Genomic DNA, 18,725 nt, shown 5'->3' with positions numbered 1-18,725 from the left:
TATAAGAGCCTTTGGATCTAAAGCCTATGCACATATACCAAAGGAGAAAAGAGGCAAACTTGACCCAAGAGCAGAACCTGGTATCCTGGTGGGATATGCCTCTGGAGGAAAAGGATACAGAATCCTGAACCCTAAGACTTGCACAGTTAAAGTATGCAATGTGGTACATGTTGATGAAAGCAATGTCCTACAGACTTCTAACCTGGCTGAGTCCACAGTGCAATCTGCTACTCAGGAACCTACAGATGTCTCCTTCAACAACATGTTCGCTTGGCAATCTGCACAGACCACCTGTGAACAGGCAGGTCCATCTCCACGAGAGAGTTCCAGCTCAGAAGGGGAACCAGGAGAAGCTATGCCAAGGGTAAGAGAGACAACCACTGTGAGACAGTCATCAAGGAGTAACAAGGGTGTACCACCACCGATGTATGGAATTTGTGCAAGTGTACAACCAGTCAAGGAACCTAATAACTCAGAGACTTTTGCACCTGTTGCGAGCTATACATCCTTCAGGACACTCCTATGCATAGCAGGGTCAAGGGGCATGCACGTTGAACATTTGGACATCCAGACAGCTTTCCTCAATGGAGACCTAAATGAGGAAATCTACATGAAACAACCAGAGGGATTTTCAACAGAAGGACAAGAAGGCCTAGTGTGTAAACTCAACAAAAGCGTGTATGGACTAAAACAAGCAGCCAAAGCCTGGAAGGAAAAGCTGACTAAACTGCTACAAAAACAGAGCTTTCAACAAGGAATAGCAGAACCTTGCTTGTTCTCAAGACTTTTTTTGCTCATCAGCTTAAGCTGTAACTACCAAGAAAAGGCTCAATCACAGGCATACTTACTTGTGAGTAAATGTCACGAAATTCAGTGGGTCCTTGTAGGATTGCCTCCCACTCGGTGTGGCCCAGCTCCACTGGCAGAATTCAGGATGCCCAGATTTAAGTGAATAAAAATCTCATTCATTTGGCACACTTTTTACTTTAAAAACACACCATGTATTTCATGTATGCTCAGAAAACTTTGTCCCCTTCCCTCTCCAGTTTCAGATCTAATCGTCTGGGCTTATTATCCCAGTTTGTATGGAGAGTCCAGGGGTGTCTGCAGGCGACTTCAGTCTGAATATCCACATTTAGATTTTGTTTCTCCCTACTGAGAAGTGAACCTGCACGTCTTTACTTCCGTACCACTTGTTCTTTCCTGATGCCGGTTGTTTCCTGTTCGTATTAATTTCCCCCAATGTTATTAGAGAGCCAGTGTGGGGTAATGGTTAAGAGTGTGAGACAAGTATCTGGGAGACCCGGGTTCGAATCCTCACTTGTGTCATGGAAGCTGGCTGGGTGACCTTGGGCCAGTCACACTCTCTCAGCCTAACCTACCTCACAGGGTTGTTGTGAGGATAACACGGAGAGGAGGAGAATGATGTAAGCCACTCTGGGTGGAAGGGTTTACTAAGGAACTGTTGTAGGCGGGATGTTTTTCGACCTTCAACTCATGGAGGCCTGGTCTTTACTGCAAGTTTCCCATGAGCCCACATCCACCTTCAGGGCTTCAGAACAGTCCTCAATTCCAGAGAAACGGATGCCTTCTGTTTCTTGCAATTTCCTCTGTAGACTCATTGATCTCTTGTGTTCATCATGTGTCATAAGGCCACACACCCCTGACATCACCGGAAGTGTGTCATAAGGCCACACACCCCGCCCCCAACGGTCCCGGCCGCCACCGCCAGCCTTGCTGCTCCACTGCCGAGCCCCATGAGGGGCCCAGCGGTGGACCTGCAAGGCCAGCAGGAGTGCAAGGAAGCCCTGGAAGGCCCTCCCTGGCCCCAGGCAGGCAGGGGTGGGGAGAGGCAGGGAGGAAGCAACTTACCCTCCCTCTTCTCCTGCCTCCTCCTGGCTGAATGAGGGCCAGAAGCGGGGCGGCCGGAAGCAGGGGGCGGGGCTTCGTCATGTGCCTCCCCGTACCTCACCCGGGGGAACTGCGATCCCCTGCGATCCCCCCCGAAATGACCTCTGTGTGAGAGATTCTAGATTCATTTGCTCACTCAGATATCCCGGCTACTGTCTTTTGCATCACTTGACCTTTCTGGCCTGACTTTGTGAATGAAAATCATTTCTCTCTTTCTCTCTACTGACATATGTACATATGTGCCTGTCAAGTCACACCCATCTTCTGGTGATCCCAGCAAGGGGCTACAAGGCAAGTGAGAAGCAGCGGTGGTTTGCCTTTGCCTTCTTCCTCAGAGTCTTCCTTGGTGGTCCCCCTTACAGGTACCAATCCTGCTGAGTTTCCAAGATCAGAAGAAGAAGAGGAGGAGGAGGAGGAGGAGGAGGAGGAGATTGGATTTATACCCCACCCTTCACTCGGAGTCTCAGAGCAGCTTACAGCCCCCTCACCTCCCCCTCCCCCCAACAGACACCCTGTGAGGTAGGTGGGGCTGAAAGAGCTGTCTCAAGAACTGCCCGTGAGAGAACAGCTCTGAGAGAACTTGTGACTGACCCAAGGTTACACCAGCAGCTGCATGGGGAGGAGTGGGGGATCAAACCCAGTTCTCCCAGATTGGAGTCTGCACTCCTAACCACTTCGCCAAAGGGAAAATGATAGTCAATAGGAAGGAGGAAAATAGAGAAGGAGGAGAGGGGGAAATGTCAGAGAAAAAGAAAAAGGAAGGAAGGAAGGCGCCTGGGTTTTGGCCACTGTGTGATGCAGAGTGTTGGACTGGATGGGCCACTAGCCTGATCCAACATGGCTTCTCTTATGTTCGTATGCCTGGGGCAGTGATGCTCTGTATTCTTGGTGCTTGGGGGGGCAACAGTGGGAGGGCTTCTGAAGTTCAGGCCCTGCTGGTGGACCTCCTGATGGCACCTGGGTTTTAGCCACTCTGTGACACAGAGTGTTGGACTGGATGGACCATTGGCCTGATCCAACATGGCTTCTCTTACGTTCTTATGTTTGGGGCAGTGATGCTCTGTATTTGTGGTGCTTGGGGGGGGCAACAGTGGGAGGGCTTCTGGAGTTCTGGCCCCACTGCTGGACCTCCTGATGGTGCCTGGTATTTTTGGCCACTGTGTGACAGAGTGTTGGACTGGATGGGCCATTGGCCTGATCCAACATTGGCTTCTCTTATGTTTTTATGAGACAAGTGACAGAATCAGAAAAAGAGTGGGAGGGAGGGGAAAGTCAGAACAGAAATAAGGAAAAGGGAAGAGAAAGGAAAACAGTCCTATTTCCCTGATCTGTCTCTTTTAAATCTTCTTAAACCCTCCTTCCCAGATGTCCAGATGTTTAGTTCTCAACTGCAGATTCCCCCCTCTCACTGCACAACGTTTATTATTTATTTTTTAAAAAATTCATTTATACCCCCACCTTCCTCCCCAGTGGGGACCCAAAGTGCCTTACATCATGCTCCTCTATTTTATACCCACGACTATCCGGCGGAGGGTAGGTTGGGCTGAGAGGGAATCACTGGCCCAAGGCTGCCCAGCATGCTGCAGTGGCAGAGCCAGGATTCGAACCTGGCTCTCCCGTACCCTAGTCTGACACTCTTGACCACTAATCTACATTGGCTCTCAGGATGCTCATAAGCCCCCATTGTACGTCAGGCTTGAGAAGAAGAGGAGGAGGAGGAGGAGGAGGAGGAGGAGGAGGAGGAGGAGCAGGAGAAGGAGCAGGAGAAGGAGCAGGAGGAGGATTTATACCTTCACTCAGGCCCAATCTGCATCTAGCATTTGCTCCTCTGTTTTACCAAACCCACACTGGAACCGAAAAAGATGCGGCTCAAAACCACATTCAAATACCCCGGACCAATGCCATACTGACTACAGAGTCACCCCTGAATGGACATAAAACAGCCATAAATCTAAGCAGACGGTACTATAAAACCGAGAGATCAAACTAAGTGAAAGCAGCATTGCAGTCTGGACACTGCCATAAAATCCGACAATCAATCAAAGTGAAAGCGGCATGCAATGCAGAGGGGAATTTCTGGTAAGACAGTGGAGCAAAGGCTAGATGCAAATTACAATGTCCTTCTCCTCCCCTCCCCACAACAGACACCCTGTGAGGAAGGTGGGGCTGAGAGAACTCTTTTGAGGACTACTCTTGAGAGAACAGCTCTCAAAGAACTTGTAACTGACCCCAGGTCACCCAGCTGGCTGCGTGTGGAGAAGTGGGGAATCAAACCCAGTTCTCCAGATCAGAGTCCGCTGCTCTTAACCACTACACCAAACTGGGTCTCTAGAAAGGGTCTCTACTATACATGTGGAGGAGTGATATGCGATCACCCCCCATGCTCCAAACCAACCCTGCCAGAAGAGTGTTGGGGCTGGCGTTTGCCGAGGCCTGAAAAGGGAGAACAGTTATTTTGCATGCAGGGTGTTTTTTTTTAAGAGGGAGGTGTTCAGAACACACACACATTAAAATGCCACTTATGAACTCCTCCCGCCTTGGCATAATTGTATAAAAGGATGGCTATAACGTCAGCTTCCATTTAGATGTCTTCCCACTGGTTCCTGTGTTACCACCCGATATTCCTTTGGCCCAAGAAGGAAGCTGCAATGTACCAGCAATATTTTGTTTGTTTACATTATTTACAGTATACCTTGCTCCCTGGGTCTTAAGGTAGATTAATGACATAAGAGTAATAACATAATAAGAACCCTGCTGAATCAGACCACTGGTCCATCTAGTCCAGCATCCTAAGAACATAAGAGCCCTGCTGGATGAGACCAGTGCTCCATCTAGTCCAGCATCCTATCTCACACAGTAGCCAACCAGTTCCTCTGGACGGCCAACAACAGGGCATAGAGTCTAAGGCCTTCATAAGAACATAAGCAGAGACCTGCTGGATCAGACCAGTGGTCCATCTAGTCCAGCATCCTGTCTCACACAGTGACCAACCAGTTCCTCTGGAGGGCCAACAACAGGGCACAGAGGCCGAGGCCTTCATAAGAACATAAGAAGAGACCTGCTGGATCAGACCAGTGGTCCATCTAGTCCAGCATCCTAGGAACATAAGGGCCCTGCTGGATCAGACCAGTGGTCCATCTAGTCCAGCATCCTGTCTCACACAGCGACCAACCAGTTCCTCTGGAGGGCCAACAACAGGGCATAGAGGCCAAGGCCTTCCCCTGATGTCGCCTCCTGGTGCTGGGATTCCAAGGATTAGTGCCTCTGAATGTGGAGGTTCCCCTCAGTTGCCATGGCGAGTAGCCACTGATAGACTGATCCTCCATGGGTCTATCTCATCCCCTTTTAAAGCTGTCTATGCCTGTGGCCATCACAACATCCTCTAGCAGCATATTCCACATTTGAATCGCTCTCTGCGTAACGTAGTCTTTCCTTTTGTCTTTTCTTGTTGGGTATTACAAGTTGAAAACACTCAGTATATCTGGGGTTAATTTTTTTTTATGTTACTCACAGGAAGTCACATGTTTCTCATGTAACCAATGTTCTTTAGATGCAGGAATGTCTCCCTGATCTAGGAATTTGATTGGGACTAAAGTGTCAAGGTGTATTACCATTTTATGGCTTCTCTTCCCGTCTTTGTTTGGTGTTCTGAAGAACAAGAAGAGTAGCTATAATCTCTCTCATAATCTCATAGTTTTGTCTTTGTAAAGTACGGATGTAGCCAATTATGCTCTGTTGTTTTTTTCATCCCAGTTACTCTTCCCATGCTAGAATTTTGTAAAAACTTTATATTTTAATCACACATGGACTCTCAGTCTGAATTATTTTACTCTGGCTCTGCTGGACTATCTTATCTCTGCTAAATACCATTTTTTCAATGGTTCTGAACCTACTGCTAATCAGCTTCATTGGATATCTAAGTCAATATAATATAATATAATCAACAGGATGGGACATCCAAAAACCAGTGCAATAGGTTTTGGATTGTAGAACGGTGGATATGACCACAAATTTTATTTGTTTATTTACTCAATTTGTACCCTATCTTTCTTCCCAAAGGAGTTTACACTTTTGCCTTCTCCGTTTTATCCTCACAACAACCCTCTGAGGTAGGTTAGGCTGAGAGAGTGTGACTGGCCCAAGGTCACCCAGCGAGCTTCCAGGGCACAAGAGAGGATCCCAGCCCAGGTCACTCAGATACTAGCCCTGCACTCTTAACCACGATACCACGCTGGGTCTCATTCTGCAATCTGAAAACAGAACTAAAACAAAAAGTGTAATATTAACACAACACATTCAATGAGACTGAAATTGCACAGTAACAATAATTAATACGGATCATGTGTGTGTCGTGTAGACAGGAGATCCTAAGATTGTCTGGCATCCAGAAGTTCTAGCTCTTTTAGCATTGTGCACCACGACGTGGCGAGCTAGACTTGTGTTTTTTTAAGGCAAGAGATGCTTCAGAGGTGGTTTGCCATTGCCTGCCTCTGCGTAACGACCCTGGTATTCCTTGGAGGTCACCCATCCAAATGCTAACCAGGGCCAACCCTACTTAGCTTCTGAGATCTGATGAGATCGGGCTAGCCGGGGCTATCCAATTCAGAGTAGGGTCCTACTCACAGCAACAGGGAGCATGAACTATGCATAGTAGTAAGGAACACAATCCTTAACCTTTCACTCCTCCTGAACAGTTTTGTTACAGTACAGCCCTATCACCTGTATAGAAAAACCCTCTTGAATATCTCTTTATACACCCAGAGAGACTGAAGTGCACAAGTCTTTTCCTGGATGTACCGTTCCAAGCAGCGTGTAGGTCACCCATCCAAATGCTAACCAGGGCCAACCCTACTTAGCTTCTGAGATCTGATGAGATCGGGCTAGCCGGGGCTATCCAATTCAGAGTAGGGTCCTACTCACAGCAACAGGGAGCATGAACTATGCATAGTAGTAAGGAACACAATCCTTAACCTTTCACTCCTCCTGAACAGTTTTGTTACAGTACAGCCCTATCACCTGTATAGAAAAACCCTCTTGAATATCTCTTTATACACCCAGAGAGACTGAAGTGCACAAGTCTTTTCCTGGATGTACCGTTCCAAGCAGCGTGTAGGGAAAGGAGGGGCTGTGGCTCAGTGCAAGAGCCTCTGCTTGGCATGCAGAAGGTCCCAGGTTCAATCCCTCACATCTCCAGTTCAGGACTAGGTAGCAGGTGATGTGAAAGATCTCTACCTGAAACCTTGTCGAGCTGCCACCAGTCTGAGTAGACAATACTGACCTTGATGGGCCAAGGGTCTGACTCTGTTTAAGGCAGCTCCGTGTGTGTTCTTGTGTCTAGATGTGTTGCATTCCAGGGCAACGCAGTTTGCAGGGTCTAAGCTTTCAAGAGTCAGATCTGGAAATCTTGTTGGTCTTCATGGTGCTCTTTAGCTTGGAGAAACGACGGCTGAGGGGTGACGTGATCGAAGGTTATAAGATTATGCCTGGGATAGAGCAGGTTGAGAAAGAAGTCCTTTTCTCCCTTTCTCACAGTACAAGAACCCGTGGGCACTCCATGAAATTTCTGAGCGGTCGGGTTAGAACAGATAGAAAGAAGTCCTTCTTCACCCAAAGAGTGATGAACACATGGAATTCACTGCCACAGGAGGTGGTGGCAGCTACAGGCATGGACGACTTCAAGAGGGAATTAGATAAGCATATGGAGCAGAGGTCCATTAGTGGCTCTTAGCCACAAGGTATAGATAGAAACTCTCAGTCTGGGGCAAGGGGTGCTCTGTATTCTTGGTGCTTGGGGGGGGGCAACAGTGGGAGGGCTTCTAGTGTCCTGGCCCCACCGCTGGACCTCCTGATGACTCCTGGTATTTTTGGCCACTGTGTGACACAAAGTGTTGGACTGGATGGGCCATTGGCCTGACCCAACATTGGCGTCTATTATGTTCTTACTGGACTCCCGTCTTGCTCTCCTGCTGAAGACCCCCATGGCTACGCGCCTGAAATAAAGCCCCATTTAAAACACCCAACTTTCCCAGGCAAAATTAAGAGCATGAGGAAAGAAGGTTCTAGCCTAGCAGACTCTCTGCCATATCAGCTTGTGAAGGAGACCTGCTTCTCTTGTGAGTGCTTCACCATTATGGATTGGTGAGATGTACTATGAAGGAGCCTTTGTGAGACGGAAAGTATGTGTGCTGGCAAATTCCAGATGGATTATTGCACTTCTACAATTTGGGTATCTATGGATACAACATGCATGAAACACAAAGCACTTTCAATTTTGAAGAAGCACCTTAAGGATTTCAAGATAAATCTACTCGGGACCAAGACAGTAATATCTGATAAGCACTTTATTGGATGAAGAAGAGGAGGAGGAGGAGATTGGATTTATACCCCACCCTTCACTACCCGAAGGAGTCTTAGAGCGGCTAACAATCTCCTTTCCTTTACCTTCCCCTCCCCACAACAGACATCCTGTGAGCAATACTCCCTCTTAGCTGTGGAGTCTTGTGAGCAAAAATTCTACTTTGTGAGCTTTTGGCATTAAAGTTGTGGGCAAGCAATTTGGCTACTGCATAAATTAGTTTGCTTTGGAGCCCTCCTTCCTGTGCTAAGACAAAAATCTGTGAGCTGGAGGCTAAAAAAACTGTGAGCTAGCTCACACTAACTCAGTTTAGAGGGAACACTGCCTGTGAGGTAGGTGGGTGTTGGGTGATAGTGAGATATTGAAGAATGGTATTTAGCAGAGATAAAATAGTCCAGCAGAGCCAGAGTAAAACAATTCAGACTGAGAGTCCATGTGTGATTAAAATATAAAGTTTTTACTAAATTCTAGCATGGGAAGGGTAACTGGGATGAAAATAACAACAGAGCAAAATCGGCTACATCCTTACTCTACAAAGACAAAACTAGAAGAAAGAGATCATGGCTACTCTTCTTCTTCTTCAGAACACCAAACAAAGACGGGAAGAGAAACCATAAAATGGTAATACACCTTGACACTGTAGTCCCAATCAAATTCCTAGATCAGGGAGAAAATTCCCAGGCATTCTACAGCTAAAGAACATTGGTTACGTGAGAAACATGTGACTTCCTGTGAGCAACATAAACAAACCTTTAACCCCAGATATACTGAGTGTTTTCAACTTGTAATACCCAACAGTGGGGTTGAGAGAGCTCCTCCCAGAACTGCTCCAGAGCCATTTCTCCCAGGTTAGAGTCTGCGTGCCTAACCACTACACTAACCTACACCAAAGCACAATGTTGTGGACTGATGGAAGTCTTTTGGAATTTTCTGCTCTTGGATCCTTTTGAACTGAATCGAGACAGCAGGTCTCTAAAGTGACTTTCATTGAAGTCGATGGTGCAGTACCTGGTGGAATGAGACCAGAGCCCGGCGGGACCTTTTACAGTTCCACAGAGCCTGCAAGACTGAGCTCTTCCGCCAGGCTTTTACTCCGGCGTAATCTTCGTGGGGGCGGCGGGGCTTCAGCCTCCTCCGAAATTTTCAGGAAGGTGCTCAGCCTCCCCCGGGAGCCACCCTTGCTCCTAGCACAGCAATGCCTCTGGCCCAGCCCCAGCCCCCCCGGGAAATTGGAAAGTCTACACCCCCCATAGGCCTCCCCCCAATGGGTCAGACCTGCATTACCATCCAAGGACTAAAACCTGAAATAGACGGCATCTGTGAGGCTTTAACTATGACTTGTGCCAGAGGAATGTTGCTGTATTTTATTAGTGTTTTAACTGTTTTAATTCTTTGTGCATTATATATTGTTTATTATGTCTGGGAACCCGCCTTGAGCCCGCTATGCAGGGCGGGCGGGATATGAATCCAATAAAATTAAATTAAAAGTATAATTTGTATTTCACTTTTGCATCTGTTATCTGTATTCTATGAACCTATATGCCTCTGTCACCTTTTAAGGGTTACATACGGTGTTCCCTCTAAGCTGAGTTAGTGAAAGCTCACAGGTTTTTAGCCTCCAGCTCACACATGTTTGTCTCAGCTCAGGAAGGACGGCTCCAAAGCAAACTACTTTATGCAGTGGCCAAATTGCTCGCTCACAACGTGTTGGATGTTACAAGTTAGAACACTTCTATTTAGTATTTACTGGGTTAATACTGTTTACTGAATCACATGTTTGTTTCTGACCTATCTGTTTAGAGAGATAGAAAGCCCACCAGATTCAGATCTAGTTTGTTGTTTTGATTGGAGGCTAGAGTGGCTACTATTTAGCATTTTATGACCCTTTGTCCGAGAGCAAGAAGAAGCTCCAGTCTCCATTACTCTTCATGAGGATGTGAGGATGTAGAAAATAAAGCTCTTTGTTATTTTTCATCCTGTTTACCTTATCCATGTTAGGTTGTAGTAAACTTTTTATATTTTAAACTACCATGGACTCAGACTCATTTATACTCTGCTGATTCTGCTAATTAATATAAGAAATTAAACAAACACAAACTCCAATACAACGTTAATGCCAGTGCCTCACAAAATAGAACTTTTGCTCACAAGACTCCACAGCTGAGAGGCAGCACTGGTTACATAATAGTACGCTCGTAAAATCCAATCACATTTTTGGGTGTTCTTTTCTATTCCATAACCGTGGTTCTTTCCTCGTCATTTGGGTTGTTTTGTGACACTAGCTTCTGTGTGCCAGGGAGGGTTGCTTTTGTTGAAGCTCCTGGAAGATTAACATACAGGCCTCTTCCTAAGGCCTAAACGACAGCCCAGCGCTGGTTTGCCACAATTCTTCTGCGTCGACTGAAATTATCGATACAGATTAGCCTCTGTTTGCAGGGAGATATCACACCGTGCTAAACGTGTAATGTATGAATAGGCAGGCGGTGGGGGGGGAGAATAAATTGTGGGGGGAAACCCCTTCCTCCCCAATGCCTTCAACACTCCCATTGTTCCGCTGGGGTCTGCACCGTTCTTCCGGGAAAGATGCCCCCCCCCTTCAGTCCAGACAACCATCCCCCCCTCCCGGTGCTTTACCACATTTCCCTGCCTTTTGCCTAATGACATTATATTGATTGAGCCAGAGCGGCAGGGGGTGTCGTTGGCCACTGGGAAGGCGAACAAACCGGCATAGCTCAATTATATTTTATTAATTACAGAGCCGATGGCCCCGTTCGCCGAGCTGCAGCCAGAGGAGACGAGTCAGCCCACGCCACATAGAGTGCTCAGAACGGGTCGCAGGAAGGGGAAAGGCCAATTTCCCAGCTGCGAAACAGAATCAGGCTGGTTTTTTTTTCCCCTTATGGTGCTGGGCCTGACATCCACAACCGATTAAGTCAAAGAGCCTTGAGCAAAAGAGTCGGTTCACGCCAATGCTCCTTGTAAGCTGTGGAATCTTGTGAGCAGAAATTCTAATTTGTTAAAAGGTAAAGGTTCCCTTGCTCGAAAGCCAGTCGAGTCCGACTCTAGGGTTGCGGTGCTCATCTCCATTTCAAAGCCGACGAGCCAGCGCTGTCCGAAGACGTTTCCGTGGTCATGTGGCCGGCATGACTGAACACCAAGGCACACGGAACGCTCTTACCTTCCCACCGAAGTGGTACCTATTTATCTACTTGCAATTTCTTGCTTTCGAACAGCTAGGTTGGCAGGAGCTGGAACTAGAGATGGGAGCTCACTCGGTCATACGGCACCCGGGTCTCGAACTGCCGAACTACCGACCTTCCACAGCCTGCAGTTCAGCGTCTTAACCACTTGAGCCGCCGCAGCTCCTCTACTTTGTTAGCTACTGGCTAACAAATAAGTTGTGAGCGAGGAATTTGGCTACTGCATAAATTAGTTTGCTCTGGAGCCATCCTTCCCCAGCTAAGGCCAAAATGTGTGAGCCAGAGGCTAAAAAACTGTGAGCTAGCTCACACTAACTCAGCTTAGAGGGAACACTGGCTCACACCTCACCTGATTTCTTCATATTTGATTAGAGGAGTGTAGGGACTGTTTCGGCGGCTTGTTGGGTCCTTGCTCTGCTCTGGCAAAAAGTTGGGATTCCACAGAATGCTGGCCGGGACTGACCCTCACCAGGACGTATCTGGTAATGGTCAAGCAGGGGTTTCAGGACCATGGAAAGCTCCGAGGGAAAGCAGGTGTTGCTTCATCCACCTCAGCTGGGCCTGCACATCCAGGAGCCCGGCCTGATGGCCACCAGAGCCCTATTTCTCAAGAGATGCTGCAGGGATATGTAAGGGGGTAACAATGTGGCTTGGACTTGGGGGGGGGGGAGAAGCTGACAAAGAAGCAGGCTCAGCTTGTGTCTTCTGCTTTCCCCGATACAAAGGGCACAGCCTAGAAGAGGAGAAAGGCCTTCCACGACAAAAGAGAAGAAGAGGAGATTGGATTTATACTCCGCCCTTCATTCGGAGTCTCAGAGCGGCTTACTATCTCCTTTCCCTTCCCCTCCCCATAACAGACACCCTGGGAGGTGGGTGGGGCTGAGAGAGCTCTTTCGAGGACTGCTCCCGAGAGAACAGCTCTGAGAGAATTTGTGACTGACTCAAGGTCACGCCAGCAGCTGCATGGGGAGGAGTGGGGAATCAAACCCGGTTTTCCCAGATTAGAGTCCGTGCTTTTAACCACCACGCCAAACTGGCTCTCCGAGGTTCAGAGCGGAGGAAGTTATCCTCCTTAGAAGGTTCGCCCAGGATGTGACATGTTCTGGGTACATGAGATCCCTTGAGGGGAGTGATCCCGACTCAGGTTTATAAGACTCAACATTGAGATGAGAGCCAACCTGGTGCCGTAGTTAAGAGTGTAGGACTAGTATATGGGAGACCCAGGTTCAAATGCCCACTCTGCTGTGGAAGCTTGCTGAGCGACCTTGGGCCAGTCACACTTTCTCAGCCTGGCCTACCTCAAAGGGCTGTGGTGAAGAGAATATGGAGGAGAACAACGTAAGACGCTTTGGGGGCTCTGTAGAGGAGAAAGGCAGGATATGAGTAAAGCAAATAAAAGCCATGACCTGGATGACCCAGGCAAGCCTGATCTTGTCAGATCTCAGAAGCTAAGCAGGGCCGACCCTGGGAAGTACTTGGATGGGAGACCTCCTTGGCATACCAGAGGCAGGAGGCGGGGGCAGGCAACAGCAAGCAAACGTCCAAGCACCGCTAGGGGTCGACAGAAGTCAACCATGACTTCCAGGCATATGCGCATGCAGGCACACGCACACACAATGCTCACCCAAAAGAAGAAGAAGAAGAATAGGAAGAGATTGGATTTGTACCCCACCCTTCATGACCCAAAGGAGTCTCAGAGCAGCTTACAATCTCCTTTCCCTTCCCCTCCCCGCAACAGACACCCGGTGAGGTAGGCGGTGCTGAGAGAGCTCTGAGAGAACTCCTCATGAGAGAACAGCTCTGAGAGAACTTCCAACTGACCCAAGGTCACACCAGCAGCTGCATGTGGAACAAGCAAAGCAGGAACCAACTCTAGTGGTAGCTAGAGGGAGGCTACAATGCAACAGAAGCAAAAAAAGAAGGGATTACTTTGTGAATGGTGAGCTTCTGGACTGCTTGCTGCCAGTCTTCCCTTCCTAGCATTCAGGGTAACAGTCTTATGGGTACTTTCTCTGGATTAAGTCCTATTGAACTCAGTGGCTTTCCCTTATGAGTAAACAAGAACATCAGAAGAGCCCTGCTGGATCAGACCAGTGGCCCACCCACTCCAGGATCCTGTCTCACACAGTGGCCAACCAGTTCCTCTGAAGGGTCAATAGCAGCGAATTCCACATTTGAATCACTCTCTGTGTAAAGGAGTATTCCCTTTTGTCTGTCCTGAACCTACTGCCCATTGGCTTCCTTTGATTAGGATTGTTCCACTACTATTGGAAGAAGAGAGAGACTTGGGAGACTGAGGAGGAAGGAAGGAAGGAAGGAAGGAAGGAAGGAAGGAAGGAAGGAAGGAAGGAAGGAAGGAAGGAAGATGTGTTGGGTATTACAAGTTGAAAACACTCAGTAGTACATCTGGGGTTAAATGTTTGTTTATGTTACTCACAGGAAGTCACATGTTTCTCATGTAACCAATGTTTTTTAGCTGTAAGAAGCCCGGGAATTTTCTCCATGATCTAGGAGTTTGATTGGGACGAAAGTGTCAAAGTGTTTTAGCATTTTATTTGTTTGCTGTTCTGAAGAAGAAGAGAAGCCGTAACTCTCTTCTAGTTTTGTCTTCGTAGTGTAAGGATGTAGCCGATTAGCTCTGTTGTTATTTTCATCCCAGTTACCCTTCCCCATGCTAGAATTTAGTAAAAACTTTATATTTTAATCACACATGGACTCTGTCTGAATTATTTTACTCAGGCTCTGCTGGGCTATATTATCTCTGCTAAATACCATTTTTTTAATATCTCACTATCACCCAACATGGTAGATAGGAAGGAAGGTGTTGTTTTTTTTAAAGTCTCAATTTTACATGTTTACATTTAAAGATTTACATGTGGGACAGGACCAAAATCTAGCACTTGGAAATGACTCCCTGCAATTTCTTTTTGCTTTGGAAAATAACGGATGAAGCCATCTCACAAATTGAGGAAGGTGATTGTCAGCCTTAATAATGCCAGATACGGCTGATGCTGGTTCCCAGTTCCCAATTCCTTATTTGCAGTACCTCATTCCTCATTCATGACCCCATTCACAAATATGAATGATACTTTAAAAGCTCTGCATCCCAGAGTAAGCTTTGGACCACCCCATACTGTTGACCCTAAGACTTGGTGCGGCTCTGCCCAGCAAGTGAACCTATGCTGTTCCTTCATCTAAGGCCTGGTTTTACCAATCACTGCTCCAAATACGGGGTTCCACCGGAAGACAAAGATTAAAAAACTGGGAACAGCTGCACCCAGAAGACGTTTTGAATCACCAAAATGTTTTGCTGACACATAACACTGCACCAACCTGGAAAAAGAAAAGAAAATGCTGTTCAGTGACCTCCACGCCTGAGAGGAAACGAATGGAGAGTCTCAGTTTACTACCCACAATTAGAAAAGATACCTTTACACGTTTATCCCCTATTTTGACATATTTATTGCTTTACTGTCCTTTCCCCCCCCTTAACTAAGTCAAAACAACCTCTGACCTGATAACCTTGTGGAAGCCAAAATGAGAGATCACGGAAAACTCCAAAAACAACATCTGTGATAAAAATAACGAAGACCTTGTGAAGACCTTGGCTCCTGTTATTAGTCAACATGGAATGTTTCCAGCAAGAGTTGATAAGTACTATTTGATAAGAATTGGGATTGCTACACGCTCAGATAAAGTACATATTGTGAAACGAATGTTCACATTGCGCAGTATTCGTTAGCGTGTGAGCGATGACAGAAGGATATTCCTTACAGAACTACAGAAATACTTTAGTAAATGTTTTTGCAGCTTGTCTTTATTGACTCTTTGTTATTTTTATCATGGACGTTGTTTTTGGAGTTCCGACCTGATAAGAAGAAGAAGAGGAAGAGGAGGAGGAGGAGATTGGATTTATACCCCATCCTTCACTTGGAGTCTCAGAGCGGCTTACAAACTCCTTTCCCTTCCCCTCCCCACAACAGACACCCTGTGAGGTGGGTGGGGCTGAGAGAACTCTGACACAAACTGCTCTTTAAGGAACAGCTGTGCCAGAGCTTGTGACTCACCCAAGGTCACATCAGCAGGTGCAAGTGGAGGAGTGGGGAATCAAACCCGGTTCTCTCAGATTAGAGTCCACACACTTAACCACTGCACCAAACTGGCCCTTAGCTTATTTAGTTTTGTCTTTGCCAGGGGTCTTTTCGTAGAAAAAGAGGTGCAGGAGCTCATTAGCATAACCCATTAGCATAACTTATTTGCATAGGCCACACCCCCTGACATCACCGGAAGTGTGTCAGAAGGCAACACCCACCGCTCAGGCTCCACTGGACTGTTTTGGATTGCTAGCTATTGGGGGGGGGGGGACATGCAGATCTGTCCTCACAGAGGAGGGAGAGCTTGTACCTGAATAAACCTTGGGCTTAAAGGTGCCGCTGGACTGTTTTGGACCGGGGGGTGGGGGGGCGCCTCTGCAGCTTACCTGGCTGCTTCTTGCTCTGACTGAGGGCTGCTGGGAGCAGGGGGTGGGGCTTGTTGCACGTGCCTGCCCCCTGGGCTCTTTACTGCCGGAGCTCCACTCCTGTGCACTCCTGCAGGAAATGACCCCTGGTCTTTGCATGTCTTAAAACAGCTTCATCATCTTAAATGCTAATTTGCTGTTCAGCCTCTCTCTCTAAGTTGAACTCTTGCCTTCCATTCCAATGTAACTGAAAAAGTGTGCCTGCACACGAAAGCTCATACCCTGAATAAACCTTTGTTGGTCTTAAAGGTGCCACCAGACTCTACATTTGTTCCACTGCTTCAGACCAACATGGCTGACCACCTGCAAAAATCATGCTGCCAGACTCTCAGGTCTGGGCCCTGCAGAACATAAGCTGTTCCCCAGCCCAAATCCTGGTTCTGACACCATAAGCTTCAATGCGAGCCCCCTCCCCTGCCCAGAAATCGCAGTGGACGATATTTATCAGAAGTGCTGGATGAAGAACTGGGCCAGCTGCATCCAGGTGAGGTGCCCCCGAAAGGGAGGCCTCTGGTGATGTATTGTTTGGGAAAGCCCAAAGCTCATTTTAGGGCACAGAACGTCTTGCGTATATCATCAATATGTTTGATTGGCCTCCTGAACAAGGAACGGCAAATAAGGAAGGGGAAACTGCCAACCCATTGGACCTTTGTTTGGTGTAGTGGTTAAGTTTGTACCTTTGCTTGGTGTCGTGGTTAAGTGCGTGGACTCTAATCTGGGAGAACCGGGCTTGATTCCTCACTCCTCCACATGCAGCTGCTGGTATGACCTTGGGTCAGTCACAAGTTCTCTCAAGGGCAGTTCTCAGTCAAAGCTCTCTGAGCCCCACCTACCTCACAGGGTGTCTGTTGTGGGGAGGGGAAGAGAGAGGGGTTTGTAAGCTGTTCTGAGACTCCTTTGGGTAGTGAAGGGCAGGTTATAAATCCAGTCTCCTCTTCTTCTTCCTCCTCCTCCTCCTCCTCCTCTTCTTCTTCATTGAGGAGAACGTTCATATGGGACCTAGGGGTTTCCCCCTCCCCTCCCCATTAGGTAACACTGCTGCTTTTGGATTTTGCTGACTCTTTCTTTCCGTATCATCACTTAGCTTCACTAATGTAAGAAAACCTGACATCTCCCTCTGTTTTAGGAGTGGATTCTGATTAACACTAAAGACAGAGCCGAATTACTGCTGGCTTTTGTGTCCCCAAAAAGAGAAAGGCTGTGTCTCTTTTATCCCAGTAGCCTTTTGCAAAGCCTGAGAACGTTTTTGCCTGCGGTCTGCAACACACCTCTTCTGTGTGTTGCAGACCGCTCCCTCAGTGTCTCTGCCTCTCTCTCTGTCCCCGCTCCCTCAGTGACCCCGCTCCCTCAGTGTCTCTGCCTCTCTCTCTGTCTTTGTCTCTCTGCCACTATCTCCATCTCCCTCTCTGTCTCTCTGGGAGATTCTGCATTGTCTTTCCCTCCGTTGTTTTACCAAAGCCACCTTGGAGCAGGAATTCCCCTCTGCATTGCATGCTGCTTTCGCTTTCTTTGGTCATTGGATTTTATGGCACCCCCTGCACTGTAGGCTGCTTTCACTTTCTTTGGTCATTCGGTTTTATGGTACCTTCTGCATAGATTTATGGCCATTCAGGGGTGACATCGCAGTCAGTACGGTGTTGCCCTGGGGTATTTGAATGTGGTTTTGAGCTGCACCTTTTCCTCCCAGTTGAGAAAATGTGGAAGGAATGTCAGATGCAGAATCGCCCGCTCTGTGTGTGTCTGTCTCTCTGCCTGCCTGTCTGTTTGTCTCACTCTTGCTTAACACCCAGACACAAGAAGAGTTCTGTGAACTTCAGGAGCTGCCTTGAGGCTTGGTGCAAGCCCTTTTAATTGGCTGTCGCTCTGGCCAATTGTTCTATGCCAGTTTGGTGTACTGGTTAAATGCCCGGACTCTAATCTGGGAGGACCGGGTTTGATTCCCCACTCCTCCACTTGCACCTGCTGGATGACCTTGAGCAAGCCATAGTTCTGTCAGAGCTGTTCTCTCAACAGCAGTCCTGGACAGAGCTCTCTCAGCCCCACCTAGAAGAAGAAGAAGAGAAGAGATTGGATTTATACTCCGCCCTTCACTTGGAGTCTCAGAGCGTCTTACAAACTCCTTTCCCTTCCCCTCCCCACAACAGACACCCTGTGAGGTAGGTGGGGCTGAGAGAGCTCTGACACAAACTGCTCTTTTTCAAGGACAGCTGTGCCAGAGCTTGTGACTGACCCAAGGTCACATCAGCAGGTGCAAGTGGAGGAGTGGGGAATCAAACCCGGTTCTCCCAGATTAGAGTCTGCACACTTAACCCACTACACTACCTCACAGGGTGTCTGCTGTGGGGAGGGGAAGGGAAAGGAGTTTGCGAGCCGCTCTGAGACTCCTTTGGGTAGTGAAGGGCAGGCTATAAATCCAATCTCTTCTCCTTCTTCTTCTTTTCAGCTTTGCTCAAAGCCAAAGAACAGGAGATTCTAAAAATCTGACCAGCTATAGAAAGGACTTGTGGTATGACCCCCGGGGCTTCGGCCAGACATGTCAACTAGGTGGCTTCTGAGCATGGGCAGAGTGCATTTGCCTGTAAAACCTGGTGCAGAAACCATTCCTAACTGCCCCCAAGGGACTGTTGTTGGGTTGGGGGGGGGGAATAGAGTGAACCCCTGGGATCCAGCCACGCCACAAATCTTCAGTCTCCATCACTTGCTTCCCCCCCCCCCCCCCCGCCACCGCTTTCCCCATAGC

The 18,725-nt window shown here is 47.9% G+C and overlaps 1 protein-coding gene across 1 annotated transcript in view; it reads left to right on the top strand.

Moving 5' to 3' along the window:
• The window catches only part of LOC107116928 (one cut domain family member 2-like), a gene marked incomplete at its 5' end in the record, with an annotated part of 61,784 nt that overhangs the window by 35,801 nt on the left and 7,258 nt on the right, over positions 1 to 18,725 (top strand). The window contains one exon of the mRNA XM_015418955.1: positions 16,408 to 16,469. Within this exon, the coding sequence (XP_015274441.1) occupies positions 16,408 to 16,469 (62 nt within the window). The remainder of the gene's footprint in view (positions 1 to 16,407; positions 16,470 to 18,725) is intronic.

This window comes from Gekko japonicus, unplaced genomic scaffold (assembly GCF_001447785.1).
Source record: "Gekko japonicus isolate JY-2015 unplaced genomic scaffold, Gekko_japonicus_V1.1 scaffold2743, whole genome shotgun sequence".
NCBI lineage: Eukaryota > Metazoa > Chordata > Lepidosauria > Squamata > Gekkonidae > Gekko > Gekko japonicus.
Note: the sequence above shows the minus strand (reverse complement) of the source record. Positions and strands in the feature narration are given on the sequence as shown.